The sequence below is a fragment of the Oncorhynchus gorbuscha genome, unplaced genomic scaffold (genome assembly GCF_021184085.1).
Source record: "Oncorhynchus gorbuscha isolate QuinsamMale2020 ecotype Even-year unplaced genomic scaffold, OgorEven_v1.0 Un_scaffold_1136, whole genome shotgun sequence".
Taxonomy (NCBI): domain Eukaryota; kingdom Metazoa; phylum Chordata; class Actinopteri; order Salmoniformes; family Salmonidae; genus Oncorhynchus; species Oncorhynchus gorbuscha.
The window spans coordinates 58,511-75,000 of record NW_025746006.1 but is presented as its reverse complement, the minus strand read 5'-3'; the positions used below and the strand labels follow the sequence as shown (position 1 = coordinate 75,000).

Sequence of the window (16,490 nt, the reverse complement as noted above, 5' to 3'; positions counted from 1 at the left end):
CCACCCCCATTCAGAAAACACCCCGCAGCTGAATGTAGTTGAGGAACAAGTTAAAAGATTCAGAGGAAAGAGGAGTTAAAGGAAGAAGTACAAAGTGGTTGGGCCATTTTATAATTCAGCCTCCGACTTTCTATACATAACTTTCAAGTATAAATGCCTTGGGTTATTCTACCATTTTGAAATGATTAAAACTAGACTGAGTGTTAAGAAATGGAGAGGTAGATAAAAGCATCAGCTGGCTAGAGGGATTCTTCTTGTCCTTTTCAACTTCCGTGGAGACTGTTGAAGGCACCGCCTTAGACCCAAGGAACAGGAATGACCTCAAAGAGAGGAGGCCTCTGAGCCAGTCTTTAAAGACTGCTGGATACCATGCTGACAGTAGACCATTCATACTGTCCGTGATATTGACAGGTAAGTCACCGATCATAATGTAAACAACATTTCATATCAGATCTTTGTTTGTTCACCATTTCTTTTTTTTTTAAGTTTCTTACCTGAAGACGACACTGAATTCTCTTTCAGAAGCCCATTGACGGTTGCCATGGCAGCGGCTCCGTTGATCCGATTGGCTGAGTGTATCATGCGGGCCTTGCAGCCTCCGCCCTCTGACCCCTGGACCAACAGGAAGTGGTGTCCGCTCTCACCCTTCACCTCCACATATGGAACTATGGCAAACCAAATAGGTGAAAATGAGTTGAAAATAGAGAACACACATCCAGATTATATGTAGAGAAAAAGCCATAGGAATGCCTAGGGATGTTTATACAGTATAACGAGTGCCTTGGTTCTCCTTGTTGCCTTGGTTCTGGTTGTTTAAATATTTATAGTTCCTATACAGTTAGTTCTGTGACGGTCGATCCAGGACCAGCACTGAGCCAATCCCTTTTCTCACACACGGGCTGTAGCTACCGATCCACATACAGTACCTACCGATGCACATACAGTACCTACCGATCCACATACAGTACCTACCGATGCACATACAGTACCTACCGATCCACATACAGTACCTACCGATCCACATACAGTACCTACCGATCCACATACAGTACCTACCGATGCACATACAGTACCTACCGATCCACATACAGTACCTACCGATCCACATACAGTACCTACCGATCCACATACAGTACCTACCGATCCACATACAGTACCTACCGATCCACATACAGTACCTACCGATCCACATACAGTACCTACCGATCCACATACAGTACCTACCGATCCACATACAGTACCTACCAGGCAGGGTCTTGGGTCTCTTAGCCATGAAGTCCTTCCACTTCTGGGAGCTGAGCTGAGAGGCAGGGGGTAGAGCCATGGAGCTGACCGTACAGGATAGAGAGAACAGTGCCCCTACCTGGAGTATAGACCAAATGTGTAAACCAAAAACACACCTCAAATCAGTATTTGACATATCTAGAGCTTGGAACTAGAAGGTTCTATGTGCAAAAAGATGATTCTGAGAGAATTTGTTTTAAAGTTCTGAATCCTAATTGGTTTGAATGGTGTCAACTATTTTTCAATGTTATTATTTTGAACGCAACAACATGTATTGGGGTATTTATAGTACCATATAGGTAGTGAACAAGGCTATGTCAATAACTACATTTCCACACAAATGCAGATTGAACCTTATAGTCCCAAGTTCTCCATTTGCATTCGCCCCATGGCTATACTACTACCACTACTACTACTGCTACTACTACTACTACTGGTACTACTACTACTACTACTACTACTGCTACTACTACTACTGGTACTACTACTACTACTACTGCTACTACTACTACTACTGGTACTACTACTACTACTACTACTACTACTGGTACTACTACTACTACTACTACTGTTACTACTGCTACTACTACTACTACTGGTACTACTACTACTGTTACTACTGCTACTACTACTGGTACTACTACTACTACTACTGTTACTACTGCTACTACTACTACTGTTACCACTACTGCTACTACTACTACTGTTACTACTACTGTTACTACTACTGCTACTACCACTACTGTTACTACTACTGCTACTACCACTACTGTTACTACTACTACTACTACTGCCGCTACTACTACTACTACTACTACTGCCGCTACTACTACTGTTACTACTACTACTACTACTACTGTTACTGCTACTACTACTACTACTACTACTACTACTACTACTACTACTACTACTGTTACTACTACTACTACTACTGTTACTACTACTACTACTACTGTTACTACTACTACTGTTACTACTACTACTGCTGTTACTACTGCTACTGTTACTACTACTACTACTACTGTTACTACTACTACTACTGCCACTACTACTACTACTACTACTACTGTTACTACTACTACTACTACTACTACTACTACTACTACTACTACTGTTACTACTACTACTACTGTTACTACTACTACTACTGTTACTACTACTACTACTGTTACTACTACTGTTACTACTACTACTACTGCCGCTACTACTACTACTACTACTACTACTGCCGCTACTACTACTGTTACTACTACTACTACTACTGCTACTACTGTTACTACTGTTACTACTACTACTGCTGTTACTACTACTACTACTGCTACTACTACTAGTACTGTTACTACTACTACTACTGTTACTACTACTACTACTACTACTGTTACTACTACTACTACTACTGTTACTACTACTACTGTTACTACTACTACTGTTACTACTACTACTGTTACTACTGCTACTACCACTACTGTTACTACTACTACTGTTACTACTGCTACTACCACTACTGTTACTACTACTACTGCTACTACTGTTACTACTGTTACTACTGTTACTACTGCTACTACTACTACTACCACTACTGCTACTACTGTTACTACTGTTACTACTACTACTACTACTACTACTGTTACTACTGCTACTACCACTACTGTTACTACTACTACTACTACTACTACTACTACTACTACTACTACTACTACTACTACTACTACTACTACTACTACTACTACTACTACTACTACTACTACTACCTGATAGTCACAGTATAATGAGTCACACACTGGAGTAGTACTGACTGATTGATGTACCTTTCCAGACAGTGATCTGAACTGATCAAGGAGCCGTTCATCTCTCAGTGATTTGGAGGATAGTTCTCTGTCGTGATTGGTCAAGGGATGTAGAACACTGGGGAGATGTATCTAGCTGTTTCTTATTGGCTTTTATAAACTGGCTGGGTCGAGCCCTGAATGCTCATTGGCTGACAGCCGTGGTATATCACAGGTATGACAAAACATGTATTTTACCTGCTTTAATCATGTTGGTCACCAGTTTATAATAGCAATAAAGGACCTCGGAGGTTTGTGGTATATTGCCAATATACGGCAGGTAGCCTAGTGGTTAGAGCGTTGGCCTAGTAACCGAAAGGTTGCTAGATCGAATCCCTGAGCTGACAAGGTAAAAAATCTGTCATTCTGCCCCTGAACAAGGCAGTTAACACACTGTTCCTAGGCCCTCATTTTGAATAAGAATTTGTTCTTAACTGACTTGCCAAGTTAAATAAAGGTTAAATAAATAAATATACCACGGCTAAGGGCTGTAACCAGGCACACTGCGTTGCGTCATGCAAAGAAAAGTCTTTAGCCGTGATATATTGGCTATATACCACCCCCGGGCCTTATTGATTAATTATACTGTACATGACAAGTGTGAAACACTGGGGAGATGTATCCAGCTATTTCCTATTGCCTTTTATACTGTAAGGCTTGATCTGTTATTACTTCACACAATGACAGTAGAACAATATCCTGTTCAGTCTACATGGAGATACAGTCACATGAGACCTGGCTAATCATTATCTAAGAACAAAGTTCATTATCCCCAAACCAGTTTCAAGGGTAAACCTGTTCAGAGAGTAAATAAATGACCATGTCTGTAGCCTGACTTCCAACGTGACTGTCTAGCAGGTCACATACAACTGTAACATTCTGGAAAGTCCCATCCCTTAAACCAGCTATGTGGTTAAATATCTCCAGTTTATAGATCTGAGAGGAACAGTTTATCTGAGATGTGGACACCTCAGTCATCAGCTGATGTGAAGGATACAGGTGAAACTCTGTGCTGGAGCGCAGGAAGCTGGGAATATCTGACACCGTCACCAACTGAACCAGGTCTAGAACAGACCGGAAGTAATGGAACACCTGGAGAAAGAGGGGAGGAGATGAAGGGAGAAAATAGAGAGAGAGAGAGAGAGAGAGAGAGAGAGAGAGAGAGAGAGAGAGAGAGAGAGAGAGAGAGAGAGAGAGAGAGAGAGAGAGAGAAGAGAGAGAGAAGAGAGAGAGAGAAGAGAGAGAGAAGAGAGACAGAAGAGAGGGAGAAGAGAGAAAGAGAGAGAGAGAAGAGAGAAAGAGAGAAAGAGAGAGAGACAGAAGAGAGAGAGAGAGAGACAGAAGAGAGAGAGAGAGAGAGAGAAGAGAAGAGAAGAGAGAGAGGAGAGAGAGAGAGAGAGAGGTTAGAAAGAAGGGGGTGAAAGGACACAGAAGAAAATAGAAGAAAATGATAAAGATGATGGACACATACACACAACACAAGCTTTAGACTGAAATATTACCGTAAAGCTGTTATATATATATATTTTTTTTCTTTCAAATTTTCTCCCGTTTCTCCCCAATTTCATGGTATTCAATTGTTTTTAGTAGCTACTATCTTGTCTCATCGCTACAACTCCCGTACGGGCTCGGGAGAGACGAAGGTTGAAAGTCATGCGTCCTCCGATACATAACCCAACCAAGCTGCACTGCTTCTTAACACAGCGCGCATCCAACCCGGAAGCCAGCCGCACCAATGTGTCAGAGGAAACACCGTGCACCTGGCGACCTGGTTAGCGTGCACTGCGCCCGGCCCGCCACAGGAGTCGCTGGTGCGCGATGAGACAAGGATTTCCCTACCGGCCAACCCTTCCCTAACCCGGGCGACGCTAGGCCAATTGTGCGTCGCCCCACGGACCTCCCGGTCGCGGCGGTTACGACAGAGCGCGACCCAGAGTCTCTGATGGCACAGCTGGCGCTGCAGTACAGCGCCCTTAACCACTGCACCACCCGGGAGGCCCCTCTTAAAGCTGATATTATACACACAACACAAGCTTTAGACTGAAACATTACCGTAAAGCTGATATTATACACACAACACAAGCTTTAGACTGGGATTGTACATATGGTCCTTGGTTCTCTGAGAGGTGAATTCTTCATAGAGGGTACAGCCAGGCCAGGCCCACTGACTACTATAGAGCCTTCTCCATTATCATACCAGGCCCACCGACTACTATAGAGCCTTCTCCATTATCATGCCAGGCCCACTGACTACTATAGAGCCTTCTCCATTATCATACCAGGCCCACTGACTACTATAGAGCCTTCTCCATTATCTACCAGGCCCACCGACTACTATAGAGCCTTCTCCATTATCATGCCAGGCCCACTGACTACTAAAGAGCCTTCTCCATTATCATGCCAGGCCCACTGACTACTATAGAGCCTTCTCCATTATCATGCCAGGCCCACTGACTACTATAGAGCCTTCTCCATTATCATACCAGGCCCACTGACTACTATAGAGCCTTCTCCATTATGATACCAGGCCCACTGACAACTATAGAGCCTTCTCCATTATCATGCCAGGTCCACTGACTACTATAGAGCCTTCTCCATTATCATACCAGGCCCACTGACTACTATAGAGCCTTCTCCATTATCATACCAGGCCCACTGACTACTATAGAGCCTTCTCCATTATCATACCAGGCCCACTGACTACTATAGAGCCTTCTCCATTATCATACCAGGCCCACTGACTACTATAGAGCCTTCTCCATTATCATACCAGGCCCACTGACTACTATAGAGCCTTCTCCATTATCATACCAGGCCCACGGACTACTATAGAGCCTTCTCCATTATCATGCCAGGCCCACTGACTACTATAGAGCCTTCTCCATTATCATGCCAGGCCCACTGACTACTATAGAGCCTTATCCATTACACACACCCTATCCCCTATATAGTACACTACACACCCTATCCCCTATATAGTACACTACACACATCCTATCCCCTATATAGTACATTACACACACCCTATCCCCTATATAGTACATTACACACACCCTATCCCCTATATAGTACATTACACACACCCTATCCCCTATATAGTACACTACACACACCCTATCCCCTATATAGTACACTACACACATCCTATCCCCTATATAGTACACTACACACCCTATCCCCTATATAGTATATTACACACACCATATCCCCTATATAGTACACTACACACACCATATCCCCTATATAGTACACTACACACACCATATCCCCTATATAGTACACTACACACACCATATCCCCTATATAGTACACTACACACACCATATCCCCTATATAGTACACTACACACATCCTATCCCCTATATAGTACACTACACATCCTATCCCCTATATAGTACACTACACACACCATATCCCCTATATAGTACACTACACACACCCTATCCCCTATATAGTACATTACACACACCATATAGTACACTACACACACCCTATCCCCTATATAGTACACTACACACCCTGTCCCCTATATAGTACACTACACATCCTATCCCCTATATAGTACACTACACACACCCTATATAGTACACTACACACACCATATCCCCTATATCACATATGTCAGAGTCAAGGCCCGCGGGCCACATCCGGCCCGCGAGAAGGTTTTTTACGGCCCCTGGGATGATCTTGATTTATTATTAGAACCGGCCCGCAGACCGCAGCAAGCCGGCAGCCCGCAGATCTTTTACACGCACCAATACTACATTTCCCACAATGCAACGGTGACGCACCGAGCAGTAGGCTGCTTCATTTCAATATTTATTGGCACAGCAGTTGTCAGCATCACAGTAAAATTAACTTTCAGATACCCATCAAAAATGGCAAAACGGAAGGTGGACACTGAGAACCGGGGGTTTCAAACAAGGTGGGAGTCGGAGTATTTGTTCACGGAGGTAGCTGGAAAACCTGTGTGTCTTCTGTGTGGAGAAAGTGTGGCGGTACTGAAAGAGTATAATCTGAGACGACATTATGAAACGAAACACGGGACAACAACAAGAATATGGACATGGAACAAAGGCTACAAAAGGCAGAGGAATTAAAACGAGGCCTCAAATCTCGACAGGCTCTGTTCAAAAAAGCCAAATCACAAGGCCAGGCTGCTGTCAAGGCCAGTTTTATTTTGGCAGAAGAGATCGCTAAATCAGCCCGGCCATTTACGGAGGGGATTTCATCAAAAACTGCATGATTAAAGTTTGTGACGAAGTTTGCCCAGAAAAAAGGCAACTCTTTTTAAATGTGAGTCTGAGCAGAAACACCATTGCCGAGAGAGTAGACCAGTTGTCCATCAATCTAAAAGAGCAGCTTGTGAAAAAGGGAAAAGATTTCATTGCATATTCCTTGGCTGTGGATGAGAGCACCGACATTTCTGACATTGCCCAGTTGTCAATTTTCATCCGCGGAGTGGACTCCAGCCTAAGCGTGACAGAGGAGTTTTTGGCTTTACGTCCTATGCATGGCACAACTACGGGGCATGATTTGTATGAAGAGGTGTCAAGATGTGTAAATGAGATGGAGCTGCCTTGGGAAAAACTCGTGGGTTTGACAACCGACGGAGCACCTGCGATGTGTGGACACAGGAGCGGACTGGTGACGAAGATACGGGAAAAGATGCAAGAGGAAAACGCGACAGGTGAGCTGACAGCTTATCATTGTATCATACACCAGGAAGCGTTGTGCGGTAAAGCCTTGAAAATGGAGCATGTAATGAGCATCATCACGCGCACAGTTAACTTTATCAGAGCCAAAGGTTTGAATCACCGCCAGTTCAAGGCATTTCTGACGGAGTTAGAAACGGAGCATGGTGATTTGCCTTATCACACAGAGGTGCGATGGCTAAGCCAGGGAAAGGTGCTTCAAAGATGTTTCGAGCTTCGTGAGGAGATTTGTCTGTTCTTGGACAGCAAAGGGAAAGACACAACACAACTCCGAGACGAAATGTTTCTGTGTGAAATGGCTTTTCTGTGTGACATTACGAGTCATCTGAATGCAATGAACTTGCAGCTGCAGGGTCGGGATCGTGTCATCTCTGATATGTACAGTACAGTGAAGGCATTTAAAACCAAACTGACTCTGTGGGAGACGCAGATGCGGAAAGAAAATTTGAGCCACTTTCCCAGCTGCCAGACTATGAAAGAGAAGCTCTCTACCAGTGCGTTCCCGAGCGCACAGTTGGCTGATAAAATAGGTATGCTTGCCGCTGACTTTCGACGCCGATTTGCTGACTTTGAAGCACAAAAAAGCAGGTTGGAACTGCTCGGTAACCCATTTGCTGTTGACGTGGAAAGCTCACCACCAAACCTCCAAATGGAGTTGATTGACCTCCAATGCAATGATGCACTGAGGGCAAAATATGCGGCAGTGGGTGCTGCGGAGTTCGCCCGTTTCCTCCCCGACACAATGCCCCAGCTGCGCATCCAGGCTGCTCAAACGTTGTCTATGTTTGGCAGCACATACCTGTGTGAACAACTGTTTTCTTTGATGAACTTGAACAAAACATCACACAGAAGTCGACTTACTGCTGAACACCTCCACTCAATTCTGAGGATTTCCTCAGCTCAGAGCCTTACCCCCCGAACATTGATGAACTTGTGGAAAAGATGGGACACCACCAAGTATCACCCTCAACCTCAAACAAGTGAACATTACTGTGCAATCACATATTTAGAGTTTTTACTCAGTTCAAGTTTAAAAGTTAAAGTTTAATATTTGTTTTCACTGCATGTTACTTCTCCTTAAACAAAGTGTTGTTTTTGATTAATAGATTTTTGCACTTTATTTTATTGTATTTCAATCCAATTATATTTTTAAAATATTTCAGTTGAGTGGATGATAGAAAATTGCTATTATTGTTTTTTTTCTTTGAAGTAAATTTAGCCCACTTTTGCTAAAATAGAAAATATAGGCTACTGATGGTGCCTTGAATACCGGTTTCTTTCATTTAATGTTCATGTTATGGGGATTTTTATATAAAGGAAATTTGTCTTTTGTGTCTGTTGAAAATTAAAGATTACTGACAGAGCCATAAGAAAATATTGCTTTATTTATCTGATCATATTGGAATATATTTGTTAGGTTTTCAGTAGGTTCAATTAGGTTCACTAGACTATATGCGTCATTTAAAAAATTTTCAATGAACATTCGAACAGTCCGGCCCTCGGCTTGTAGCTAAATTTTTTATTTGGCCCTCCGTCCATTTGACTTTGACACACCTGCCCTATATAGTACACTACACACACCATATCCCCTATATAGTACACTACACACACCATATCCCCTATATAGTACACTACACACACCATATCCCCTATATAGTACACTACACACATCCTATCCCCTATATAGTACACTACACATCCTATCCCCTATATAGTACACTACACATCCTATCCCCTATATAGTACACTACACACACCCTATCCCCTATATAGTACACTACACACACCATATCCCCTATATAGTACACTACACACACCCTATCCCCTATATAGTACATTACACACACCATATAGTACACTACACACACCCTATCCCCTATATAGTACACTACACACCCTGTCCCCTATATAGTACACTACACACACCCTATCCCTATATAGTACACTACACACCCTGTCCCCTATATAGTACACTACACACACCCTATCCCCTATATAGTACATTACACACACCCTATCCCCTATATAGTACACTACACACACCCTATCCCCTATATAGTACACTACACACCCTGTCCCCTATATAGCACACTACACACACCCTATCCCCTATATAGTACATTACACACACCATATAGTACACTACACACACCATATCCCCTATATAGTACACTACACACCCTGTCCCCTATATAGTACACTACACACACCATATCCCCTATATAGTACACTACACACCCTATCCCCTATATCGTACATTACACACACCCTATCCCCTATATAGTATATTACACACACCCTATCCCCTATATAGTACACTACACACCCTATCCCCTATATAGTACACTACACACCATATCCCCTATATAGTACACTACACACCATATCCCCTATATAGTACACTACACACCATATCCCCTATATAGTACACTACACACCCTATCCCCTATATAGTACACTACACACCCTATCCCCTATATAGTACACTACACACCATATCCCCTATATAGTACACTACACACCATATCCCCTATATAGTACACTACACACACCCTATCCCCTATATAGTACACTACACACCCTATCCCCTATATAGTACACTACACACCATATCCCCTATATAGTACACTACACACCCTATCCCCTATATAGTACACTACACACACCCTATATAGTGCACTTGAACATCCTCCACCACAACACCCACCTCTCTCCTTCAGTTCCACAGAGACAACAGATGGTTAGTCATGGTCTCAACAACACCATAAACACAGAACATGAGCACAATTACTTTTACTACAATCACACTCTCCCAGAACCACAATAATCATCATCATAGATAATGTCTGGCACGGAACAAAAAGGAATTTAACTAGCTAATCAATATGGGTGTTGTAAATCAGCTGTGTGTACCACGAGCAAACAGTCCAGGAGTTTAATAACTGAGTGTGTGTGTGTGTGTCCATCGCTACATTGAACAGCCATGATTCATCTGTAGTGGAAAACTCATTAGAGCAACACTCTGGTTTTTATGACAGCAGAGCCTGGAGCGGAGAGACAGCAACATGGACACCAACTGAGCTCTCTCTCTCTCTCTCTCTCTCTCTCTCTCTCTCTCTCTCTCTCTCTCTCTCTCTCTCTCTCTCTCTCTCTCTCTCTCTCTCTCTCTCTCTCTCTCTCTCTCTCTCTCTCTCTCTCTCTCTCTCTCTCTCTCTCTCTCTCTCTCTCCCTCTCTCCCTCTCTCCCTCTCTCCCTCTCTCCCTCTCTCCCTCCCTCCCTCCCTCCCTCCCTCCCTCCCTCCCTCCCTCCCTCCCTCCCTCCCTCCCTCGCTCGCTCCCTCCCTCGCTCCCTCCTCGCTCCTCGCTCACTCCCTCCCTCGCTCTCTCAATTCAATTCAAGGGCTTTATTGGCATGGGAAACGTGTTAACATTGCCAAAGCAAGTGAGGTAGATACTATATAAAGTGAAATAAACAATAAAAATTAACAGTAGACATCACACATACAGAAGTTTCAGAACAATAAAGACATTACAAATGTCATATTATATATATATATATATATATACAGTGTTTTAACCATGTACAAATGGTAAAGGACACAAGATAAAATAAATACACATAGATATGGGTTGTATTTACAATGGTGTGTGTTCTTCACTGGTTGCCCTTTTCTCGTGGCAACAGGTCACAAATCTTGCTGCTTTGATGGCACACTGTGGTATTTCACCCAGTAGATATGGGAGTTTTTCAAAATTGGATTTGTTTTCGAATTCGTTGTGGATCTGTGTAATCTGGGGGAAATATGTCTCTCTAATATGGTCATACATTGGGCAGGAGGTTAGGAAGTGCAGCTCAGTTTCCACCTCATTTTGTGGGCAGTGAGCACATAGCCTGTCTTCTCTTGAGAGCCATGTCTGCCTACGGTGGCCTTTCTCAATAGCAAGGCTATGCTCACTGAGTCTGTACATAGTCAAAGCTTTCCTTAATTTTGGGTCAGTCACAGTGGTCAGGTATTCTGCCGCTGTGTACTCTCTGTGTAGGGCCAAATAGCATTCTAGTTTGCTCTGTTTTTTTGTTAATTCTTTCCAATGTGTCAAGTAATTCTCTTTTTGTTTTCTCAGGATTTGGTTGGGTCTAATTGTGCTGCTGTCCTGGGACTCTGTAGGGTGTGTTTGTGAACAGAGCCGCAGGACCAGCTTGCTTAGGGGACTCTTCTCCAGGTTCATCTCTCTGTAGGTGATGGCTTTGTTGTGGAAGGTTTGGGAATCGCTTCCTTTTAGGTGGTTATAGAATTTAACAGCTCTTTTCTGGATTTTGATAATTAGTGGGTATCGGCCTAATTCTGCTCTGCATGCATTATTTGGTGTTCTACGTTGTACACGGAGGATATTTTTGCAGAATTCTGCGTGCAGAGTCTCAATTTGGTGTTTGTCCCATTTTGTGAAGTCTTGGTTGGTGAGCGGACCCCAGACCTCACAACCATAAAGGGCAATGGGCTCTATGACTGATTCAAGTATTTTTAGCCAGATCCTAATTGGTATGTTGACATTTATGTTCCTTTTGATGGCATAGAATGCCCTTCTTGCCTTGTCTCTCAGATTGTTCACAGCTTTGTGGAAGTTACCAGTGGCGCTGATGTTTAGGCCAAGGTATGTATAGTTTTTTGTGTGCTCTAGGGCAACAGTGTCTAGATGGAATTTGTATTTGTGGTCCTGGTGACTGGACCTTTTTTGGAACACCATTATTTTGGTCTTACTGAGATTTACTGTCAGGGCCCAGGTCTGACAGAATCTGTGCATAAGATCTAGGTGCTGCTGTAGGCCCTCCTTGGTTGGTGACAGAAGTACCAGATCATCAGCAAACAGCAGATATTTCACTTCGGATTCTAATAGGGTGAGGCCGGGTGCTGCAGACTTTTCTAGTGCCCGCGCCAGTTCGTTGATATACATGTTGAAGAGGGTGGGGCTTAAGCTGCATCCCTGTCTAACCCCACGACCCTGTGTGAAGAAATGTGCCAATTTTAACCGCACACTTGTTGTTTGTGTACATGGATTTTATGATGTCGTATGTTTTACCCCCAACACCACTTTCCATCTCTCTCTCTCTCTGTTTCTCCCTCTCTCTCTCTCTGACAGAAACACCAACCATGTTCGATGGCTGAAGCTACATTTATTATTTGTATTTTATTAAGCAGTGTTTTATTGAAAAAGTGATTCGTGGATGTTTGAACACCTTAAGGGTTCTGTAGGAGTGTAAGTTTGAGTCTGCTTTTAACCCCTAAAACAACTGATTGTATTGAAAGCTGTGTAAAACATGTTTACATAGCAGTGTCTCCGTGAGTAAAGATGCTTTCTCTGGTGGCAGGACAGGGAGTCAGTAGCAGACAGAACTGGAAGGTTGGAGGTAGGGTAGGACAGTGAGTCAGTAGCAGACAGAACTGGAAGGTTGGAGGTAGGGTAGGACAGTGAGTCAGTAGCAGACAGAACTGGAAGGTTGGAGGTAGGGTAGGACAGTGAGTCAGTAGCAGACAGAACTGGAAGGTTGGAGGTAGGGTAGGACAGTGAGTCAGTAGCAGACAGAACTGGAAGGTTGGAGGTAGGGTAGGACAGTGAGTCAGTAGCAGACAGAACTGGAAGGTTGGAGGTAGGGTAGGACAGTGAGTCAGTAGCTAGTAGAACTGGAAGGTTGGAGGTAGAGTAGGGTAGGACAGTGAGTCAGTAGCTAGTAGAACTGGAAGGTTGGAGGTAGGGTAGGACAGTGAGTCAGTAGCAGACAGAACTGGAAGGTTGGAGGTAGGGTAGGATAGTGAGTCAGTAGCTAGTAGAACTGGAAGGTTGGAGGTAGAGTAGGACAGTGAGTCAGTAGCTAGTAGAACTGGAAGGTTGGAGGTAGAGTAGGACAGTGAGTCAGTAGCTGACAGTGGCCAGACTACAGTGGCACACTAGTTGTCTGGTTAGTCAGAGAAGGATAGGATAGGACTACTCACCTCCGACTGTAGATTGTGGTCAGAGTTGGTCTGGGAGGGTAGGGAAGGATATGTTAGGATAGGATAAGGTGGGGTTGGATAGGGTGGGGTAGGATAGAATAAGGTGGGGTAGGATAAGGTGGGGTAGGATAGGGTAAGGTGGGGTAGGATAGGATAGGATAAGGTGGGGTAGGATATGGTGGGGTAGAATCGGGTGGGGTAGGATAGGATAAGGTGGGGTAGAAGAGGATAGGGTGGGGTAGGATAAGGCGGGGTCGGATAGGATAAGGTGGGGTAGTATAGGATAGGGTGGGGTAGGATAGGATAAGGTGGGGTAGTATAGGATAGGGTGGGGTAGGATAAGGTGGGGTGGTATAGGATAGGGTGGGTTAGGATAGGGTGGGGTAGGATAAGGTGGGGTAGGATAGGATAAGGTGGGGTAGTATAGGATAGGGTGGGGTAGGATATGGTGGGGTAGAATCGGGTGGGGTAGGATAGGATAAGGTGGGGTAGAAGAGGATAGGGTGGGGTAGGATAAGGCGGGGTCGGATAGGATAAGGTGGGGTAGTATAGGATAGGGTGGGGTAGGATAGGATAAGGTGGGGTAGTATAGGATAGGGTGGGGTAGGATAAGGTGGGGTGGTATAGGATAGGGTGGGTTAGGATAGGGTGGGGTAGGATAAGGTGGGGTAGGATAGGATAAGGTGGGGTAGTATAGGATAGGGTGGGGTAGGATAGGATAGGGTGGGGTAGGATAAGGTGGGGTAGTATAGGATAGGGTGGGGTAGGATAGGATAAGGTGGGGTAGTATAGGATAGGGTGGGGTAGGATAAGGTGGGGTGGTATAGGATAGGGTGGGGTAGGATAAGGTGGGGTAGGATAGGGTTGGGTAGGATAGGATAAGGTGGGGTAGGATAGGATAGGGTAGGTTAAGGTGGGGTCGTATAGGATAGGGTGGGGTAGGATAAGGTGGGGTAGGATAGGATAGGGTGGGGTAGGATAAGGTGGGGTAGGATAGGGTGGGGAAGGATAAGGTGGGGTAGGATAGGATAGGGTGAGGAAGGATAAGGTGGGGTAGGTTAGGATAGGGTAGGGAAGGATAAGGTGGGGTAGGATAGGATAGGGTGGGGAAGGATAAGGTGGGGTAGTATAGGATAGGGTGGGGTAGGATAAGGTGGGGTAGGTTCGGGTAGGATAGGATAAGGTTGGGTAGGTTAGGGTGGGGTAGGATCGGATAGGGTGGGGTAGGTTTGGGTAGGGTAGGATAGGATAAGGTGGGGTAGGTTACAGTGGGGTAGGATAGGATAAGGTGGGGTAGGTTACAGTGGGGTAGGATAGGATAAGGTGGGGTAGGTTCGGGTGGGGTAGGTTCGGGTGGGGTAGGATAGGATAAGGTGGGGTAGGATCAGGTAGGGTGGGGTAGGTTCGGGTGGGGTAGGATAGGATAAGGTGGGGTAGGATCAGGTAGGGTGGGGTAGGTTCGGGTGGGGTAGGATAGGATAAGGTGGGGTAGGATAGGATAACTCACCTCTGAGTGTAGCTTGTGGTCAGAGTTGTTATGGGATCCTGGATCAGAAGGCAGCAGGCTGTACCATGTCTCTCTATCCTGGGCTCGGAGGGAGAAGCCTTCAAACCTCACCTCAGAGGCAAACTGTTCGACAGCACAGGAGAGAAATCAATAGGACAGGATCGTTAGTGAACTCAAACTGGGGTTCCATTTTAGAAAAGAGATTTCCCAAGACAGCCTGTTCTCACTGTAATCAATACCCAAGACATTTTAAGAGAATGTAAGCTCATTTACTGCATTTCTATACCATTTAAAAACAAACAAAAATATATTTTGGAGAGCAGCAAAAATGACCCCTGCCTTTATCACATCGGTTGAGCGATTAGTGCTTTTTGAGGTCGGTTCAGTTTCATTACAAAAAAAAATGAAATCACAATTTTTGATTTAGTTTATTTTGTTAAACATGCACTAAGCAATCTGTGGGTTGAACACAGAATAAAACAATGCATCAAATTCCCATGACTGCTCATTAACAATTCACATTATTTTAATATTATATTTCAGTCGTCTATATTGCATTTGCTTTTTTTGACGACTATGATTTCATTCCGTCCCCATCTCATCTCTATAGAGCCTCTTTGCTGCCTGACAAAATCCACATTTTATTCCTTCTTTCAAGTAAATAAGGCATAATTGTATGACTGCTGAATACCAACTATCAATCACTTAGACCATGTATTTTCAGATAGAGATTCCATTGAAGCAACTGCCCTCTATCCCTCTCAATCGCACGTTCTTCTGTATCTTCTCTTCCACTCCACGTCTTGCACCACACAAGTAGGCGAGCAATGGATTATGGTCAATGTAGTTAATTACCATGTTTTCTGTGCTAAATCATGTAGAATATTGGCCTGTTGGAAACTACAACTCCCTACTACATCGCACAATTGGGCTTGATCAAATGTATCTCTAGAGAAACTGCGCATTGATCTCACCAAAAATTAAAAATTAATTCAAATGGAATTAAAATAATTGAACAGATATTTTTTATTAAGTAGTTCTGTCCTTGGGCTGTTGTCTATTAATGTTCTATATTATGTCATGTTTCATGTTCTGTGTTGGACCCCAGGAAGAGTAGCTGCTGCTCTCTCAACAGCTAACGAGGATCCTAATAAAATACCGAACATCAAAAA

General features: G+C 44.0%; 1 protein-coding gene across 3 annotated transcripts in view; it reads right to left on the bottom strand.

Moving 5' to 3' along the window:
• The window catches only part of LOC124021596 (MDM2 binding protein), a 77,515-nt gene that overhangs the window by 46,660 nt on the left and 14,365 nt on the right, over window positions 1–16,490 (bottom strand). For 2 of the 3 annotated variants that reach the window (XM_046336734.1, XM_046336736.1), the window contains exons 8-13: window positions 15,319–15,441; window positions 13,812–13,841; window positions 4,108–4,202; window positions 3,093–3,159; window positions 1,246–1,363; window positions 495–665 (exon numbers count right to left, since the gene is read on the bottom strand). In XM_046336734.1, the coding sequence (XP_046192690.1) occupies window positions 495–665; window positions 1,246–1,363; window positions 3,093–3,159; window positions 4,108–4,202; window positions 13,812–13,841; window positions 15,319–15,441 (604 nt within the window). The remainder of the gene's footprint in view (window positions 1–494; window positions 666–1,245; window positions 1,364–3,092; window positions 3,160–4,107; window positions 4,203–13,811; window positions 13,842–15,318; window positions 15,442–16,490) is intronic. The other variant, XM_046336735.1, reaches the window with a different exon arrangement.